General features: G+C 37.5%; 1 protein-coding gene across 22 annotated transcripts in view; it reads right to left on the reverse strand.

The window, feature by feature from the left end:
* The window catches only part of AFDN (afadin, adherens junction formation factor), a 115,582-nt gene that overhangs the window by 79,841 nt on the left and 16,439 nt on the right, over positions 1 to 19,302 (reverse strand). For all 22 annotated transcript variants that reach the window (XM_077175636.1, XM_077175648.1, XM_054630308.2 and 19 more), the window contains exon 2: positions 1,469 to 1,664. In XM_077175636.1, coding sequence (XP_077031751.1) covers positions 1,469 to 1,664 — 196 coding nt within the window. The remainder of the gene's footprint in view (positions 1 to 1,468; positions 1,665 to 19,302) is intronic.

The following is a 19,302-nucleotide window of genomic DNA, read 5'->3' on the forward strand; positions in this document are numbered from 1 at the left end:
AAGAGCAAAGATAGTTTGAAGTAAGTTAAACTTTTAATAAAACCAAAAGGTTTGCTTAACAGAACACATCAGTTGATGTTTCCCTCTTAAGTACAGGGACAGAAAGCAAGCCTGGGAATGTAGAATTAATTACATGTCTCCTTTCCAGCAACAAGCCCAAGTGTTCCATCTACCGACATAAGCTAAATGTCCCCATAAAGTAGTCACACATAACTCCTTTGTCAGAACTAAGTCTTGGAACACAACATTACCACTCTGGAGGAGAAGTTAGATGTAGAGTTGAAATGTTTAGCATTTTGAAACATCCTGGGCCTTGTAAATACTCATTTTTTCTTATTTTAAATTTACTTTTTAAAGTAGACCACAGTCCGAGAAATACTATCCTAAAAAGACTGCACAAAAATAAACAAGATTACAAAATTTAAACAATAAAACAAATCAAAAGCCCCCACGACATTATTCAGATCCAAGACAAAATTTCATTTAGAGTATTACATCTATTTTAAGTATATGGAAAAACAACTGACAGAGTGGTTAAAAAACTTAAGCAAGTCTTGCCATTTGATTTTCCCTTTGAAAAGGAGGAGACAGTACATATGCCCAGGAAAACAACGATGTCTTTGTGGTTAATTTTGTTCAGTAAGAAACACTCCTATTGACCTTGTATGCCTCAATCATCTTTTAAAAATCAGGAACTTGTTCTGGAAAGAAAACAATTTCATTTTGACTATAGGTACTAAGAGACTTTTAAAGAAATCTAAGGCAGAAAAAAAAAATATTTTCAGTTGTTCAAATGCAGTATTTAAGGTTGTTCAAGCACTTGTGTATACTTCTGAAGCACAAAAATAAAAAACACAACCAAAAGATAGTTTCTCCTTCATCTGTCGCCACCACCACCACCACACACACTATCACCTTCTGATCTGAAACAGACAAATTTTAGCAGTACCAAAGACTATTTAGATATCCAAGTTCTCCACAGGTAACATCAGAGGATCTGTTTAAGAAACACAGTGGCTTCAAACAATATTAAGCTGAACTTCCCCCAGTTCAGCAGTAGAAGAACATGAGTTACAAGGCTACCATTACAGGCCCACAATGTCAAAGAACAGAAGGTGTACTCTCAACTGGTCAATTTAACAATCCTAGTCTGCCATTATAAACTTAGTCTTTACCTACTAATCCTAAAAACAGCAACTCTCTCAACAAATGTCAACAAACTAACAGGATGTCAATCACAGCATTTTACAGATCATAATCAAATCCTACATTAACTGCAGGCCTAGTATGTATAATTAAGTTTTGAAAACCACTCCCCAAAAAACAATTAATAGCAACATATTTAAGAATAAAAAACCCAAGTAGTCTCATGTGGTTTAGAAACTGAGGGCAAATATAAAGATACTTTGGCTGGGAGTAGATATGATGGTGGTGAGGATGCAGGAAGGACTTAATGAATAATACAAACCTCCACTGACATGCACTTCATAAAGTGAGTACTTAGGGGATGACAACATTCGCATGTCTGGTCGAAACTTCTCTGCAAGAGTTTCTATGACATCTTGAGTTGTGGCAGTACTAGAGACACGGATACATTTTGTTGCAAAATTTCCAGCTGCTTTGTCTTGAAAGTAGAATCTCATTACTCCATGAAACTCAAGATCCTGTAAAGAAATAAAAATACAAATCTGAGTGCTGGCTAAGATTATAATGTTCAGAGTTCTTTTATTATTTGTTACAAATTTATTATGAAAATATCAGACCTCCAAATATTACATCGGTTTTCAAAATTTTCATAATAGTAGAATTAAAAACCAGGAAACTATAAACTTGAAAAGCTATCCTGCAAAAAGAAATTAAGGACTATCTATTATTGAAAATACTGAACTTGAATCTTTTAAGTATCCAAATTTACAGCTATATTCATGAGAATTAATAAAACCTCTTTTCTAAAACCTAGACACATCTTGAAGACTAACTGAGAACAGGCCCCTGCAGCCCAAGTCCCTAAAAGTGCATGCTCAAGGAACAGCAGCATGTCCTGATGAGAACAGCTTGCTGTCACAGAACTCACAGGATCATCTTTTCTCTCCTGTTTTCACCCCTTCATGCACTCCTGTCTCATGGTGACATCTGTTTGTCCCAGAAGCAGCCTTTTAAGGAAGCTAAACCATTTGACTTGCTTGTACTTTTTATTTTAAGAAAGGTTGGTCTTTGGTACAGTTCCCTAAGCCCTCTGTGAGGGAAAAAAGCTTCAGCACCAACATGAGGTGAAGAAAGGGACTGCAGCTGTCAGCCAGGTGGCTACACTACAACTGCAAAGGCAATTTGTTCAAACTATTGTAATTTCACATCCTCAAGCGATTTCCTTTGCCACCGGAGCCTGTGGCTCTACTGCAGCACACCAAACTTCAGGAGGATACTGTCTGCTTATGCTACTCCACTACCAGTCTGAACAACAACTCCAAATTCAAATTTTAGTTCCCCAGTGGTCTCCACCTGCCCAACTTTTGCCCCTTGCATAAATCCCAGCAATCACGGGGCCCTGCACTCAAGGGAAATCAAGGATATTCAAGTCTCCAGTTGACTTTGTCAAGTTTACTCTACAGTTTAATAATCACTGCTCCTGCACTCTCCAGAGGCTTTGAAATAGGCAAATCCTTAGGTGTTGAGCACAGTGACAGATTTTATGCTAGGCACAGCCCTTTCCAGTACTACATCTGATCACAGGACACGCATTACAATGCTTCTTTGAACAGCAAAGAATCAAGATATTTACTGAAGCTACTCTATCATTCAGAAGACCTTTGCAAAAAGAAATGAAAAAATAAGACTATTTAAAAAGGAATTAAGAAGTCAAATAACCTACACTTAGACAAACATCTGTGTCACCTAGATACATGCAGAAATAAGAACTGTTCTTCTCAGGATATTCCCAAGCCTACACCAACACAGCAGTCCAATGAAATGCACTATGGACCACAACAATGGCAAATTGTGTTTTATTCTCTGTTGTTATCTGAGCAATTTACAGAATTAATCTTTCTGAGCCTGCACTGCTGTTCCCACAGAACTATGTATTGTACTTAGCAATACAGTGTTCCTTCCAGTGTTCCTTCCTGCAAGTTACAGTTTCCACATTCCTCACTCCAGCTAACTCCCACCTCTACATACACTCTGAACTTAACTACAGTTTATACAACCATGGGTATAATTCTTCAGCTGTGAACATTTTTGTAACAGCTACTACTCACCTCTCAGAAGTATCCTGACTACTTCATTTCTTGTCTTTAATTACGTATTTCGAATTATTAACTAATTATCCATACAAGGACTTACCCCTCTCATGCAGAAGGCTACTAAATGACTCCTGGAAATCCTACCTATCACAGTGAATTGGAGCTTCCCTTACATGTGCTCTTGGTAACTCCTTCAATGAGTTCCAAAAGGTCTGAAGCACAACTTCCTAAGTCCTGTTGACCTTTCCACGGGATATTATAACAGACACCACGCGTCCATGAATTCTGTAAGTTTATGCAGTTTCTTCTCACACAGAACATCACCAGTGAACGCCCTCTGTAATACTGGTTTCACAGTGCATTTGCCTCCAACGACCTGAAGGTGTCCACCTAACAGAGCCATTACAGACCACTTGGAAAATTACTTCATCTCTCACTTCCTTCAGTTATCGGATAAAGATTCTCTAGTTCTAGTAACTTGCTTTCCTGCCTTTTACTCTCTTAACAAATGCTGACTTGAAAGCATTCCTCTTTTTTTTTTTTTTTTTTTTATCTCATGCTTTTATATTCTTATCAGATTTTACATCCTTACAATTTTCCTCATTTGGATACTACTTCAGGTTTTTTCCTCATTTGGATACTACTTCAGCTTTCTAGTAACTATCTTTGCCTGATGTTCAGTCATGCCAGCTTCCTTTCACACTTCCCTCGATAGCTGGCATGCTTTTGGTCTGTACCTCCAGCACAGCATCTTTAACTCTCAGCAGGAATAGGCACTTGGCTACTTACTTGCCCCTTTTAGCTTTACCTTCCTAGGGCTGCCATGCTGCATCTCCAACTGGCTTGGAAAACTCTGTACTTTTTGCAAGAAGAATGAATCTAAGCATGTCATGATCTCTAGAAAGCAGAGCATTCTCACAGGTAATATTCCAAGCCACGTTCCATGCATGCTTTTGTAAAGATTCGGTTTAAATGGTTGCCTCTCCTGCTACTACTCCTTAACCGTGATGCTTCACAAAACAGTCACAGTATTTTTATAATCGATTTTAAGTTTCAATCCACTTGTTGCAAAAGACAACACATAAGCCTTCAGCAAAAGTATCATGAAGCACAATCATGTCTCATTTAGAACATTTATTTCCCTTTATACAAGGGAAATAAATGTTCTAAATGAGACCCCATCTCACCCCACCACCATCTCAAGGCACTGCTGAAGCAAGAATTTTAAAAGAGAAAAATGAGCATATTCCTAATCTTTTCTATGCAGTATGTACCATGTGAGGACATAATGAGATAAGATTCAAGTAGCTTTTTTTCAAAGTTTTTTGGGGTTTTTTTGTGGGTTTTTTTTTTATTTGTTTGGTTTTTTGGTTTTTTTTTTAGGGAAATCAGATTATTTTACTGAGGACACATTCTACTGCCAAGTAGCCATGCTTTCAATCTGCAGATTTTTTAACAACACAGTACAGATTGAAGAGCAAAAGATGTAAAAAACAATCCAGGAAGCTTTCTAAACTACCATGTTGTTTATTGTTGTTGTTAATATAAGTAATATCAATAATACTGCAAGTTACAACTTCTTTCTACTTCCAGGTACTAACAAAGCAGATGAGACAAAAGTGCATTCTGAATTCTCAAGATACAATGTCTGCATAAGCAAGTTTTGTTTTCATTTTCCAAAATGAAGTAATGTGTTTTTCTAATATTGCCATTTGACAACCTGGATATAAAAACAACGGAATGCAGTGACCACTGACTGTCCATTACCCCCCCAATCTCTTCTACAGCAGCTTCTCAAGCTGTGCCCCCACAAACCATGTCCTCGTCCCCTCCCCTCTACTTTTTCCAAAGTTTTCTGTTAAAAAAAAAGACTGCACAACAGCATCACAATCTTCTATCACTTCTCCATATAAAAGTCCTTTTAATGTTTAATTTCCATTACATTCCAAACTGTACCTTGGGGCATTGCTCGGGCTATTACAGATTTAAGTAACTGGTTTCACATTTCAAAAAAATCAGGAAATAGGAGACCAAAAAACCAAAAAAACCTCTTCAAGTCTTCATTATTTTTTTGATATCATGTTTGTGTGTGTGTATAGCTGCAGTTCAAGCCACATTTAACTTTGCAGCCACATGCTTAGCAGATAAATCCCAACTGCACAGAAACAGATGCCACCACTCACACTCAGACAACAAGGCAGGCACTGCACTTAAATTTCCACTCTCCACTCTAACTCTGCATTAAAGTGTTTATTTTTCAGAGTTTTGTGTTTCATCCTCAAACTCATTCACAACTGAATTTCTCTGTCAAGAATGCTAGGCACATTCACTGCAGTTTATCATTTGAACTCATGTCAGGAAAAGAGGCTGAAGAACAAAAATTGCTTGTCCTAAACCAGGCAGATACTTCTGTATCTATTATTCCCTGATATATTCTTGTAAGCGAAGGAATCTCCCCAAAACACTTACAAATTTCTTGAAACTATCTATCTTTCTCCAAAGATAAGAACTGTCATTTATCAAAAAGAAATGAAAATGTTTTCTGGATTTCAAGAGTGACTGATTACTTAAGTGTATAAACACTCCTAAATTCCTCTCAGGAGTTTATATGCATGATAAGCAAGTTAAGCAATTTATTATCGATTGCATGTGGTATTTTATGTATCTGTAGTACAAGTTCATGGATCATGTAGGAATGCAAGGATACAGACCAGTCTTCAGCCACACAAGTACAGTCAATTTTCACAAAATTTTAATTCTGATCATCTAGACTGCAAAACATATTTTGAAGATCATACAGAGAAAGTCAGCTTTTTAGGCTTTTCAAATAACAAAGGCAACTTTCCTCAAATACAAAGCATAATTATTCCTTTTCATTAGTATCAAATGAAGTTATGGTAGTTTCCAAAAACATATCCTACTCAAAAGGTTTCAACTTACATAATAGTTGGCAGTTAACCATTGTTTCTCTGTTTTACAAACAGAAGTAAGCTGCACCTCCTCTTCATTAGGCACGAAGGAAAGAGTTCATAGAAGCATTTCAAATACCTAGTTATGACTTTTTGCATACAGTCAATGACAGGCAGTAACTGCTTCAAAACCAATGGAACAAATGTTCCAAAAGTGTGTTTTCAGAAAACAAAAATACAAACACATAAAAGCATCAGAATGAAACACCTGAAACACTTTCATAAAGTGAAACTACTTCAAAATTCTACAAAATCTTGTGAAAAGCTTCCATTAAACATTCTTAGAAACCTTCTGCCTTCTCAGTGCTATCACTCTCCTCTGACATTCTCCTTGAGGACCCCAGACCATCATTAAATGAAAAGGAGCACTACGAAAGCAGGAAGCAAACAAACTTCAATACATAATGAAGTCAGTCACACAGAGCACCCAAATCACACTTAAAACTGAAGATGTGAGGCATAAGTTATCATATAAATTCCCTCCAATTTTTTCCATGAGGCTTCACAAAAGTGACTCTGGTTTCTCAAAACAGTTTGATCTTTAAATCTAGTTCCCAGTTACTTACTGTCAAGGGTGGATTTCTGCTTTAAAGCAGTAAAGCATTATTACTTTACCGAGTAATAATCAAGATCACTCATCTGAAGTTATGCTACAGAGAAATGCGAGTAAGTAAAAGAATGCTCCCCTCTCCAATTACCAAGAGTGGTTATATATACATGTGAGAAGTGTTAATAATTATGGAAGGCAAAGGTGTTCAATACTTTGGCAATCCAAAACAAAGAAAATCCCCGCAAAAAAAACATCAAGTCCAAACCTCTCTTTCTGCCAATCATCCCACACTTTTTACAGAAGAATATAGTAGTCAAGAAGGAATATGGAAAACAAGTAGAAAGAGATAAAAAGACTGCACTGTACATGAAGCTCAGAAAAAGTCTGCAATGTGACACAATGGGACTTGCAGCAGGGAAACCTGGACTTCCTGAAGAATCTGAGAAGCTTCTGCAAACAAAACAGTAATATCCAGAGCCATAACCTACAGCCATGCTCACATGAGAAAGGAAACCCCTGCTTTTAAGTGTCAGAGATAATGAGAGTATTTATCACAATATGTAGGGCACAGCAATGAATGAGATCAAACTACTACTCCCACAAGCCAGCAAAGAATACCTATGGGCTGTTAAAACTCCTATCCCACCTGTATGCATCACAAAACACTACATACTTCAATACTTAAAGAGTCTTACACACTACCCATTCTGTAAACTATTCAGTCTCTGGAGCAGCAGAGAATATACAAGTTTCCCTTCAGAAATCCTCATCTGCACCCCCTCCAAGAGGCTTTGATCTCTTTCAGCTGCATTGATAACACTGTTTGCCTTGCAAGCACATTCTGCATGACTGCATCTAGAAAATACCGAAATCCAGCACTAAGAACATCACATCTTTCTTCGTGCCCAATTCAAATTCTGCAAGCAAAAATCTACAGAGAGCTAAGCTGCGATTACTATTCAGGTACATGTGCTTGCTGCTCAGGAGTTTTGCTAATAGAATATAAATAACAATAAAACAAATCCACAGTGCAAAAAGTAGAATTAAAGCACATACACGTTGCTTTCAAATGAATTCGGGTCACAATATGAATATAACAGGTCAGCATAGGAACAGTATTATCACTGCAGAATATTCTGAAACATTCATATAATGCCTTTGTATCTGACCTGTTGTCAGTCTACACAGTAAAATGGAACTGCTTCCTTTGCCTCTCCAAAAGCCATAAGTACGCAACAAATCTGTGGAATTCTAATGAGTACAAGAATATTTTTAAAAAAATCTATGATATTTTAAAACCCATTTAAATCAGTAAGGCAATAAGCACTGTGAAATTACATGAGGGTGAGGTTTCTAGCACTCATTTCCAATTCTAGCACTCAATTCCAATAATGACTCAACTTGAAACTTGAGGACAGACAATGCTATTAAAAAGGAATTTCAAATAGTTGTTTGTTTTTTTTTTTAATCCTGGTAACTGTTATAAACTGTTTCCCATGTAGAAAAGAAACACAGTGTTCTTGCTAAGCTACAGTTTTTGAGTTAACTTCAAAAACTGCAGCTTCATGGTAAAAGACTACCTTTAATCTAACAGGAGAAAGGAAGGACAATACAGATGAAAAAACAGCTCCTATAAAAAAATAATTTTCATCAGCTTTACTTCCTCTTCCAAACCTCTGACACCTGGATCAACAAAGACTTTCCACTACAGAATGACTCATTCTGCCACACTTTAGACACTGCAATGTTCACAGAAGCAGGACCAACAGCTGACCTTTTCTGTCAGTGAGAACCAATAACCCACAACACGAAAATCATAACTAAGTGAAACCTCCTCTTTATTTTCCTGAGGAAAATTGCATCTTATGAACCAACCCCACTACATTTTGAAACAAAATCTCAAAACCAAAAGATTAGAGATACTACAAACACCTTCACAATATAAATGTAATGCAATGAAGTCAATGCAAAAGCCACTGCACTGTATGACAAACAGTACACAAAATCTTAAACTAAGGCCAAAATTCAAGTCTATAATTATCACATCCAGTAAAAAAGGAATAACTTTCATAAATGCAGCTTTAATGCCCATATGAGCCCTGAATTATCACAGATGTAGATATTTTACTGTATACTTTATATGCATTGTCCCTGCTTCCTGCTGCTTATCTGTCCCCAACAGCAAGACTAATTAACACAAAAACTCTTGGGATTAAACAAACACTATTGTAATCTTCAATACTTTCCTGCTAACTTACATCTCACAGATCAAAAAATTAAGTTTCAAAAAAGACCTATCTACATCAGGTAGATGAAGCGGCTCCTACTGACTTAAAAATAAAATGAAACAAGTTGTTTTCAGAGTAGTCTTTTACCAGAGCCACATTCTGTGGTGCCATCAACCCTACTTCATTCTGAATACACCAAAGTTTTCATAACCTTTTACAAAAGATATTATTAGACAAGCAACATGAACTGTCTTCACATAAGATTTATGAGTCAAAAAGCAGCTTTTCATTAAAAATTAAAAAAAAAAAATTGCCAAGGGCACTCCTCAAAAGCACAACAGACATTACCTTCCAATCCTTAATTTTCAAACCAACAGTACTGATCAGCAAAATCAGCACAGCACTTGCAACACAGCTGCTGCCTGCCCCCTGCAGGGTGTGCTTTGTTAAGCTGCGGTGGACAGCATTTACACAATCAACCAGAGCACACCCATATCTGTTCTTTGTACAAAATGAAACCTGCAGCCAACTGAAGAAATCAAACAAAAAATGTTTTCAACAATAAGCACTACCAACAGCTTGGTAACTACTTAATCATTCATCAGCCTGATTACATTCAAAATAAAAATAAAGCTACAGAAGATTAAATCATATCCCCAAGTTAAAACATACCACCAGTTACAAACTATATCAATGCTGGTATCATATAGAGACTCTCCCAATACCCTTATACTGAAGGCCTTGAAGCAACTGTCAACACATACTGTGAAAAAAAATATACCCAACAAAAGCTTGTTAAGAAAGTTGTTGTTATTATTATGATTAGGAAAATTGTTTGAAGGCGGTGATGTGACATTAAGGAAACAGAAAAGTGATTGATGTACATCTGGTGTATCAAAATACCCTGAAGGTCTCCAACAACAGGAGAGAGGTACAGGCAGAGCTCAATCATACCTGAAACCAGGTAAAAAGCAAGTCAAAACCAAACAAAGCCTCTTTTGAATTAACATGACATATTTAAAAGAGGAGAAATAACAAATAGCAATGGGCCTCAATAAAATATTGCTTACCTTTCTACTATTTATTTATAACCTGTCACTGTTATGCAACTAAGACAATTGCTAAGGAGCAACACCAGAAAACTTAGAGAAGAATTAAAAGTACAGACAATCCCCTGTAATATTTTTCAGATGCATCTTAAAAACCCACTGAAATAAATCAGAGTTCTCCATAGTATTTACTGTGTTAAAAACTGTTCCTTTTGAACAGTTCCATTTAGAGGAAAAGAAACAGGTTATTACATCCACCTCAAACCAAAATACAACAGGAAAATTGAAGGGTGAGAATGAAAGTTCAGGCACTAGAAGTCTGATTTTTCACTGTCATTGCTACTTGCAGAGCTGCAATCCCTGTATTTAAAACATCTTCAGACATCAATCAGGCCACAAAAAAGACTGCCCTTACTCACTTTAACATTAAAAGTGCAGACACACAGTCAGCAAGAGAAACTCTAGTGCTGCAGAAAGCACTTCCTCATACTGACACACTCATTCCCATCTCCTCTCTCTTATGCCAGGCACCAGCATCCTGCAGCTGTACAGCAACATGAATCAGGTTAACTCGGAAGATATTTCCCTTCCCTTCATTCAGTGTGGAGGAAATTGTCAGAGCCAGCAGCTGGGGGAAACTCTCCTGCTTGCAACTTGTGTCAGTTTGAAGGAACCATGAAACACCTCTGCCGAGCTGGACACTTCATTCCCACTTCTGCACCAGCATCAGCACCTACCTGCCTCCAGCACGATAAGCCAGGGGCCTCTTACTGCTTTTTGTCTCAGGCTACGCTGGCTCGGCTGTGAAGTCCTGACCCAGGTCAGATAAGCACCAGACCAAAGAAGGCAGCAGAAATGCAGCAGCCTAGCAGAGACTGGCAGTCCTGATGAGCTAAGTGGGAACTGTAGTTTGATACAGGAATGGCAAATCTCTCAAATATTTTAAAGACTTAGTCCACAATCACATGGCATTTAGATAAATTAATTTTCTACAGTCACAAAGTAAAATTTAGAATTCTGTAATCTTAAGGCTATTTCTATAACAGGCATACAAACTGTTAGATTCCAGAGTTACATGATAATTTCTCTACAGCTTAAAAATATTACAGTTTTTCCTCTGTAATAAAACTCCAATACAGGAATGTCTTAGGAACAGTCTTAAAACCATAAAAAATAACAATACAAGTAGTTCGCAAAGTTTTAGTGAAACTACTAAAAGCTAAAAAAATACTTCTTGAGTGAAAATTCAGTATTTCTAACAGAAATGTCAATCTACTTACAGCAGAAAGCTGCACTACAGGAAAAAACATTTCCACCAGCAATCAAAATCATGAAGCCTGGTTTCTTGTGGCTGTCTTCCCAAAGCTGATCACAGTTTTATTATAGATGGCACAAATAAAATTATTCTTAACATTTCCTTCCCATACAGATTCTCTAGCGTCCAGAACTACATATACCACTTAGTACAAACTAAATCAAATTTCTTGTCTGTTTCTGACCTCTTACAGTGGCAACTTCACACTCCTGACATAGGCTGAAGATTCAATCAAAGAACCAACAGACCAAATAAAACACAAATTTGACAAGCTGGTACCCATTGATAAGCTGTCACCAGCAAATACATAGAGCAGCTCAGAAACTATGCCCACTTCACCTCACATTCACTTGATTAAACATTCATATTTATTTGCTTTCAGTATAACCTCTACATTTATATAGGAAATAATATAAATAAACTCTCACTGCAGAACAAAAAAACCCCGACACCAACAATCCTTTAAATGAACAACTGTCTGGATTAATTTCTTGTAATTAGCACTGCATTTTTACTATTTTAGTATCAGGCTTTAGAATGATGAGGCTATCAAAGGAAACTATAAAAACATAATCAATTTTACATAATGCAACAAGGGTCATGCCATGTATTTATGCTGACACAGCCAGTAAAGTTTGAGCCAAGTTCTACTCAGTAATGATAAACTTGATTGTGTTACCCTGGTTTCTCATTCCTGTGGGATGAGCTGGAATCAGCACCATACAGGGTTAAGACATCCAGCCACACTGTCTGAACTAGAAAAACGCTGGTGCTATCTGATACACTGCATGGAGGAGCTTTGGCAACCAGGCTAATTAGTCAGGAGTTTGAAGTAGGAATGCTAACAAGCCTAACAGAAAAAACAAGCACCTGATTCTCCTGAAGGAGACGAACTGCAGCCCGGAATCTGCATGAAAAAAAAATAAAAATAGCCCAAACCTCAAAACTCAACATTCTGATTTAAATACAACCTCTGACTAGATTTCCAAAAAGTTATTTCCCAAATAAATTATGTTAGTCAATCAGGTTTTAAGTAATATTATAACGTCAAAATGTACCACTAAACACAATTTTACTGTAACAAATTCTAGAGAAATGGGGCAAAGGATCTCTTTTTGAACTACTACTGTTTTTCTTCCCTACCTGAAATACTTTCCCCTTTGCTTTGTAAGGGCGAATCAGCCATACTTCAGGCTATGGAGTATGGCTACAAAAACAGTTCTGAAAAAAAACCCCAAACTAAAAATCTGCACTGATGATTGAAATTATTGAGATGATCTGTGTCATAGCCAAAGACACACAACCTCTCTGCTGTTATATGCAGCTTTGTCTAGGGTAAACATACACATACAAGAGCTAAGACATCCTTCTGGTTACTTCTACCACACATTCAGAAAAAAAAGCTATTCATTCACTACAGATACAACCAAACACGTTTCAAATTAACACATGAAACTGCTGCACAGTTTTCAACATTAGAAAGCATTAACTTGAATACTAAAAAGAAAATACAAGGTTGACATTACAGCTTCCAAACAGGAGCATGTCCCAAAAAGAGCTGTGTTTTTGTTTGTTTGGGTTTTTTTTTAATTCAGTCACTCAAAAACTCCTCCAGGAAGCCTCATTGTTATATTTAAAGGAATCAGGTAATTTCTTAACACTTACAAAGCAGTTTTTTAACGTCATTAGTTATCTTAATGTTGGTTATCTTCATGTTGGAATACCAAGGCCACAGACAGTTTGTGAAAAATCTATACAGTAATTCTAATAGTTTGGTAAAATTCATCTGTTGATAGCCTTCTCTCTGCAAATCCTACTTAAACCTGTTGTATAATCTTTGGCAACAATTTCATCAAGCACCGTGCTTCGTGAATGACATTCGGCCTCAGTTAGTTGCATTTAAAAACAACTGCTGACAGCTAAAAAAGGGCTTTCTCTGCAGAAACACCATATACAATATCTTCATACTGACAGTGGTTTTGTACTCCCTGTTTTGTGATGTTTTCTTTTGACTGTTCTCAGTCAAAAGAAAACTACAAAATCCTCCATTCCAACACAAAAGCTAGCTCAAAGCACTCCCCAGCACATAAAAAGGTTTATTCCTAAGGCACCTGCACAACCAAAAACATTACCTTGCTTCTGATTTTACTCCCTCAATGCTCTGTTTACTTTTAGATTTGAAAGAGAAGATACCATGTAGCTATCAACACAACAATACACTTTAATGTTTTGTACTTGAGCTGGCGCCCTTCTCACTGAAGAAGGATTTTACATTCCAATTACCACCAACTTCCTTTTCCCCAATGGAGTTCCACACTTGCTCCCAATCTACAACAGCATCTGTTTTGCCAGACTGGAATCAAGTTCATTGGCTGAAAGGTCCTACTCTCTAAACAGGCTTATCTAACAAGAAAATCTCTATATATGACTACTTTCTTCTTTTATGTATCTTCCATATTATTATTATTATTATTACAGAACACAGAAGGTATTAGTCACATAGACCTAGAAATAAATTCCCCAAAAAGTCCCTAACTGTTGATTACTGGATGGCTATCTCAAGAAAAAAATTACTCTGTAAATCCCGCTTGTGGCAGCAAGGGAAAATATGACATTAAGCTAATCCAATGGCAACTAACAGTTACATAGGAAGAGGCTTTCCCTATCCCTTTCTACCCCCACTCCAGCTGTGTGTCATTATAATTGTTTCAACACAAGCATTTAGGTGAACTCTAATGAGACAGTTCAGAGAGAAAAGCCCAACAAGAACTAATCCTAGTCTCCCAGCTTCCCTAAGAACTTCACCATGGAGTCACATAAAACTGAATGCCAGCATAAAGAAGGGATTAAAAAAACCCAAACAAACCTGTTCAATTGAAGAAGGGGTGAAGGGAGCACTCTCTTGCAGCTAGAAAGCCATTTTACCAGCTTCAGCTAAAAGTATGAAACCTCATCCACACACTTTTCCCTTGGGTAGCTGTTGACACCCAAAATAAAACCAACAGCAGTAGTTTGCAGAGTCAAGGAATGTTTCTGCAGATCCAGAAATCCAACCAATCGGCTGTATGACAGAGGCTGGCTTTCACAGTGGAAATAAATTGGTTATCTGTGGGAATGCAGGAATTTCATCATCCCTGTCTAAACATCAATTTCACTTGCCTAAGGATGAACAAACAAAACATTATGAAAGTAATACAGTATTGAAAATCACTATAATAGACCTAAAAAGGCTAGTAAAATAAAATCAGACTGTAATTCAATTATTAAATCATTTAACTGAGGAGAACTTTAGCCATGTTTTTGTTTTAGTACTAGAGGACATAGCAACTCACACCTATGAGTAGCACTATGCACAAATATACACAGTTTTCTACAGCTTCAACTAGAAGTAACTAAAGGTATCAAATACCAATGTGGCGTTATTTTCTATTGTAAATAGTATTTTCTCCAAAACATCAGGAACCACCAAGTGCAAAGTCCATTAGAGCTCAAATCACCAGCTAACTCTAGCCTCCAAATGTCCTGACCATAAAAAGGCAGGGTTCAGCTCAAGCAGGAATGACACAAATGGTACAGGAATTACTCAGCAATGCCAAGAGATCTTCCGCAAAACACTGCTGCATCAGATGTTGTACACACACAAACGCTGACAGTTTTTACAGAGTCTCCAAAGTCCTGCAGAGACCACAGTAGCACCATTCCAACAAAACAAGCCAGAGGAGGAGAGGAAACAAAATTATTAAAAGACAATGAGATTTTAAAAAGCAGTCAATTAACAAAGTCAGTTCAGAGACAGGGTGGGCTACATATTTTTAAAAAGCTCACTTAGATCTGCTAAAGGTAACGTTTCATTGTGCCACCAGTCATTAAAATAGAGAAGTACTCAAAAGCTGAACTATGGGTGTAAAAAGCTACTTTCTTTCTGTAAGTGCAGTATTCCATAACTGCAGGGCCACTGTATTTCCTTTTTTTTCTACTGCTTCACAGTCTCCTATTCCATGCTCAGGACAACAATGCAAACACAGCGACTGTGAGTAATCGCTAACACTATTCCCGATAGAGGAAACAGCAGTTGACCAGTTGATTACATAGGAAGCTCCTCATTTCCTTTGCAGTTCTCTTCATAATAGCAGAAATAATCTAGAGAAAGGTATCTGTGGTAGTAGCATAAAGACCAACTCCAGCAATTTTTTGTCAGAAGGAATTCAGTCAGAAACCACCATTAGTTTTTCAAACAATAGTCGAGATATACATACCCCAGTTCAAAAAAATAGTTTGACTTATAATTGTTATCATAACCTCTCAAATATTTTGGAGTTGAGTCCCTCATTAGAGTAAGTGTTCTGTGCAAGACTACTCATGTTTTATGAAAAATTATGATTCTCAAAAAGTAGCAAGGCAGCTCTTTTCCCAGTTGAAAACACTAATATATCATTACTTCTTTAAAATTATATAAGACATCTTAAATTATCATTCTGTTGCAATATAAGGTAATGCAGAAATCTGGCCTCACTTTTAGACTTGATGAGGGGTTGAAAGGCAAGTATGGGATTCATTCAATTGATTAAGTTCTCAAAATTTGACGCAGTCAAGAATTGCTTCCTCACTTCTCATTTTAGCATCAGAACAAATCTAGTCTGGTAGGTCAGCAACCAGACTAATACTGCCCCCTCATTTCGTAGTGCCTTGCTCTTTGTTTCACAAAAGGTTGCCACCGCCTGCTCACAGAAGAGTGAGGAAGTTTCAGAGGGCAGGTCAGTCACATCATCAGTTACAGGACTGGGTGTGTGGAGCTGGGAGGAGATAGAAACAACAAAAAGACAACTGAAAAGCTGAATACTTAATCATCACATAGGCATCCTTCACATTACTACTTTCTTCCTCACCCTTCCTACCCACCCTAGTCTGGAATAAGGAACTTGAAAATAAACAGTGCAATTCTGTATTTGTACATTGCTTACTCTAGGCAGCAGCTTCATTCCTAGAACTGAGAGAGCAGATGATTACAGATATTAGAGAATACAACTCAATAGCTCCCTTCCAGAGTTTGTTCACCCAGCTTTAAGACTTCATGTTGTCATAACCTAGGCAGTCTGCCCTCGCTCACTGCAATGACTGTCTTCAGCTGAGCACATTCCACTTATGAAAGGAGACCATAAGAAGGGTATTTTTCTTGAGGAACTTACAATTCTGATCTCTGAACTTCTGGGGCAGACCAGTCCTGATCTAATGACTTCCCAGGGTGCACAATAAACCTTTTAAACCATGTTTTTTGGAAAGAAATCCCAGAACAAGCATCTGGACATAGGGATTAGCAGCTAAAGGAGTAGTTCAGCTACTTAAGAATGGCTAGCAAGATTGCATCAAAGTAGATTCAAACACAACATGCAGAAAATGTGACTTAAAGCTTCTTTAAACTTAATATCAGCATATACAATGTAATGCTGAGTTTCTGAGATGTTTCTTATTTGGTTTATTTCAGTTTAAAATGCCTATTATATTAATACTGGCCTAAAAACATTTGCAGAATTAACAGTCTAATGCTACCCAAGTTTCAAAATAGCAACTTAAATTTTAACAGTAAAAATGCTGCATTCAAGTAACAAAGTTGTTACAAATATCTGTGGCCAGGCAAGATTATAGTCAACTTTCAAACTTCAGCATTTCTTCCATCAAAAATGGTACACTACCAGCATGGCCTATTTTTCAGCATCACACAGAGACCCATATCACAACAGCAGAATTCAAAACAAAGAACATGAGGCTGAGTATGAGTAATTGAACTAGTCAGTACACCATACTGTATAAATACAGTTTTATACACTAACAATAATCAGGAGTGAAAGCAAATCTTTATTCCCAAAAAACACACATCAACAAAAATAATCCGGCACTGCTCATTCACTGCAACTATCCATTCCAGTAACTAATACAGGCGTGTCATCTGGAGAAGGAAGAAGCACCGGAACAGAAAATAGGAGCAAAACTGTGTGCAATTTACACAACTTACAAACACTTCCTGTCCTGCATCACTAGGACACCACACCATCGCCCCTAGGCAATCCATCACACAGGATACATTGACAGAACATGGTTTGTTTAAGTCAAAGGATACATAAAGTGATCCTGAAACAAAGGTATTTTCAGTCTTGAAGGTTGTGCAGGATGAGTAGAAGAATGCTGTGCTCAACTTCAAGAAGAATCTAAGCATTTCAATATTCAAAGCTTTCAAGTACATGCCTAAAGGCTTTGCCAAAGGAAATTCTTCAAAGTGGGGGTTTAGGTGGGGTATTTTTGCTTTGCTTTTTGCTTGAGGTTTTGAGTGGATTTTCAGTTCAACAGAATTCAACAAGGGCAAAAGTAAAGTCCTGACAATGAAAGGTAAAATGCCTTGCAACAACACAGACTCAAGAAAAGACTGGCTGGGAAGAAGCTCTGCTAAAGAAAACCTGAGGATCTTGGTGAACAGCAAGCTGAAGATGATTCAGATGCATGCCCTGGCAGCAAAGTCAACATCATGCTTAGGTGCATTGACAGGAGGAATACAAGCTTTAGGTCAAGTAAAACAATTGTACTGCTCTACCCATCACTTTGGTTTTGGTGCTGTCAGTACAGGAAGAACAGAAATCAGCTGAAGTTCAGCAGAGAGCTACAGAATGTTTAGGAGGCTGAAGAACCATCTTAGGAGGTGAGACAGAAGGAACTGGGTTTCTGGCTCCTGGAGAAGTGCTGGCTTTGGGGAGACCTACAAAAGCAGCTCAGAGGATCTTCAAAGAGGCCAAGAAGACAATGCAGCAGTGATCAACAGGGCATAGTGGGAGGACAAACACTGGACATTAAGTTGGAACAAAAGCAGCCTTTAAACTGACTATATAGAAAACTTTTTTCATCATTAGGACAGTCAAGCAAATGAAGGAGGATGCCCAGAGTTACTGCATTTACTGGTCCTTAGGGGGTTTTCAACACCTTATGAGAAAAGCCCTCAGGGGCATCAGGACTGAGGTTTCTTCAAGCAGGAGGTTGGAGCAGAAATCTCCTGATGTCTATTCCAAATCAAATGATCATATTTAAATATCTTTAATCACAGGAACATATTTAAACATCTGTGGAGGACAGGCTAATTTTCCAAGACTGTTCAGCTACAGAAAACACTAATTGTTACAGCAGCCAGGCAGGCAGACACCCTTAATTTAGGCATGACCTCCAACCAACAGGAGAGCTCCCAATGCTGAGATGTACCAACATGTGTGTCTCAATAAGGGCCATGACTAATAAAGGGATGAAAAAAGCTAAATAAAGTACTCCAAGTGGCAGCATAACATTTGTAAATTTCTCTTCAGGTACAAGCTCAACTGGCAAACAACAGAGACAGTAAAGCCTATATAATGGTTCTACTACACATAAGAAGAGTAATTAATAACACAATGCAATCCATCACAACTGGAAATAAACTGGAATGGGTATATACACCATGGAACCATCTATGATTACAAGAAAATTCAGGGAGAAAGGAACTTCAGGAGTTTACAATCCAAACTCCTAGTGAAAGAAAGATCATTTCTGAGGTCTTACCAGGCTCTTTTGCAGCTTTCTCCAGCCTGCTCTTAGAAATCTCCATGGACAGAAACTGCACAACCTCCCAGTGCAACCCGTTCCACTACTTGACTATTCACTGGCATCGGAGAAGTTTCCTTTTGCAGAACACTTTTGTAGTTAGTGAATTGCATAATGATTTCACTTTTAATACAGATAAAATGAACTGTATGCCTGAAATAATGCTTCTTTTAACATAGAAGTTCATCCTTCAAGAAAGATTATATAACCAAAAAAGCAATGAAAGATCAAAAACTCAAGAGACACAGAAATTTAAGGCAAAAACTCAGAAGAAGTGGTTTTGAAAAAAAGAAAAATATTCAGTATTCCCCACCCTCCCTACATCCTCAAACCAGTGA

This window comes from Agelaius phoeniceus, chromosome 3 (genome assembly GCF_051311805.1).
Source record: "Agelaius phoeniceus isolate bAgePho1 chromosome 3, bAgePho1.hap1, whole genome shotgun sequence".
In the NCBI taxonomy this organism is placed as follows: Eukaryota; Metazoa; Chordata; class Aves; order Passeriformes; family Icteridae; genus Agelaius; species Agelaius phoeniceus.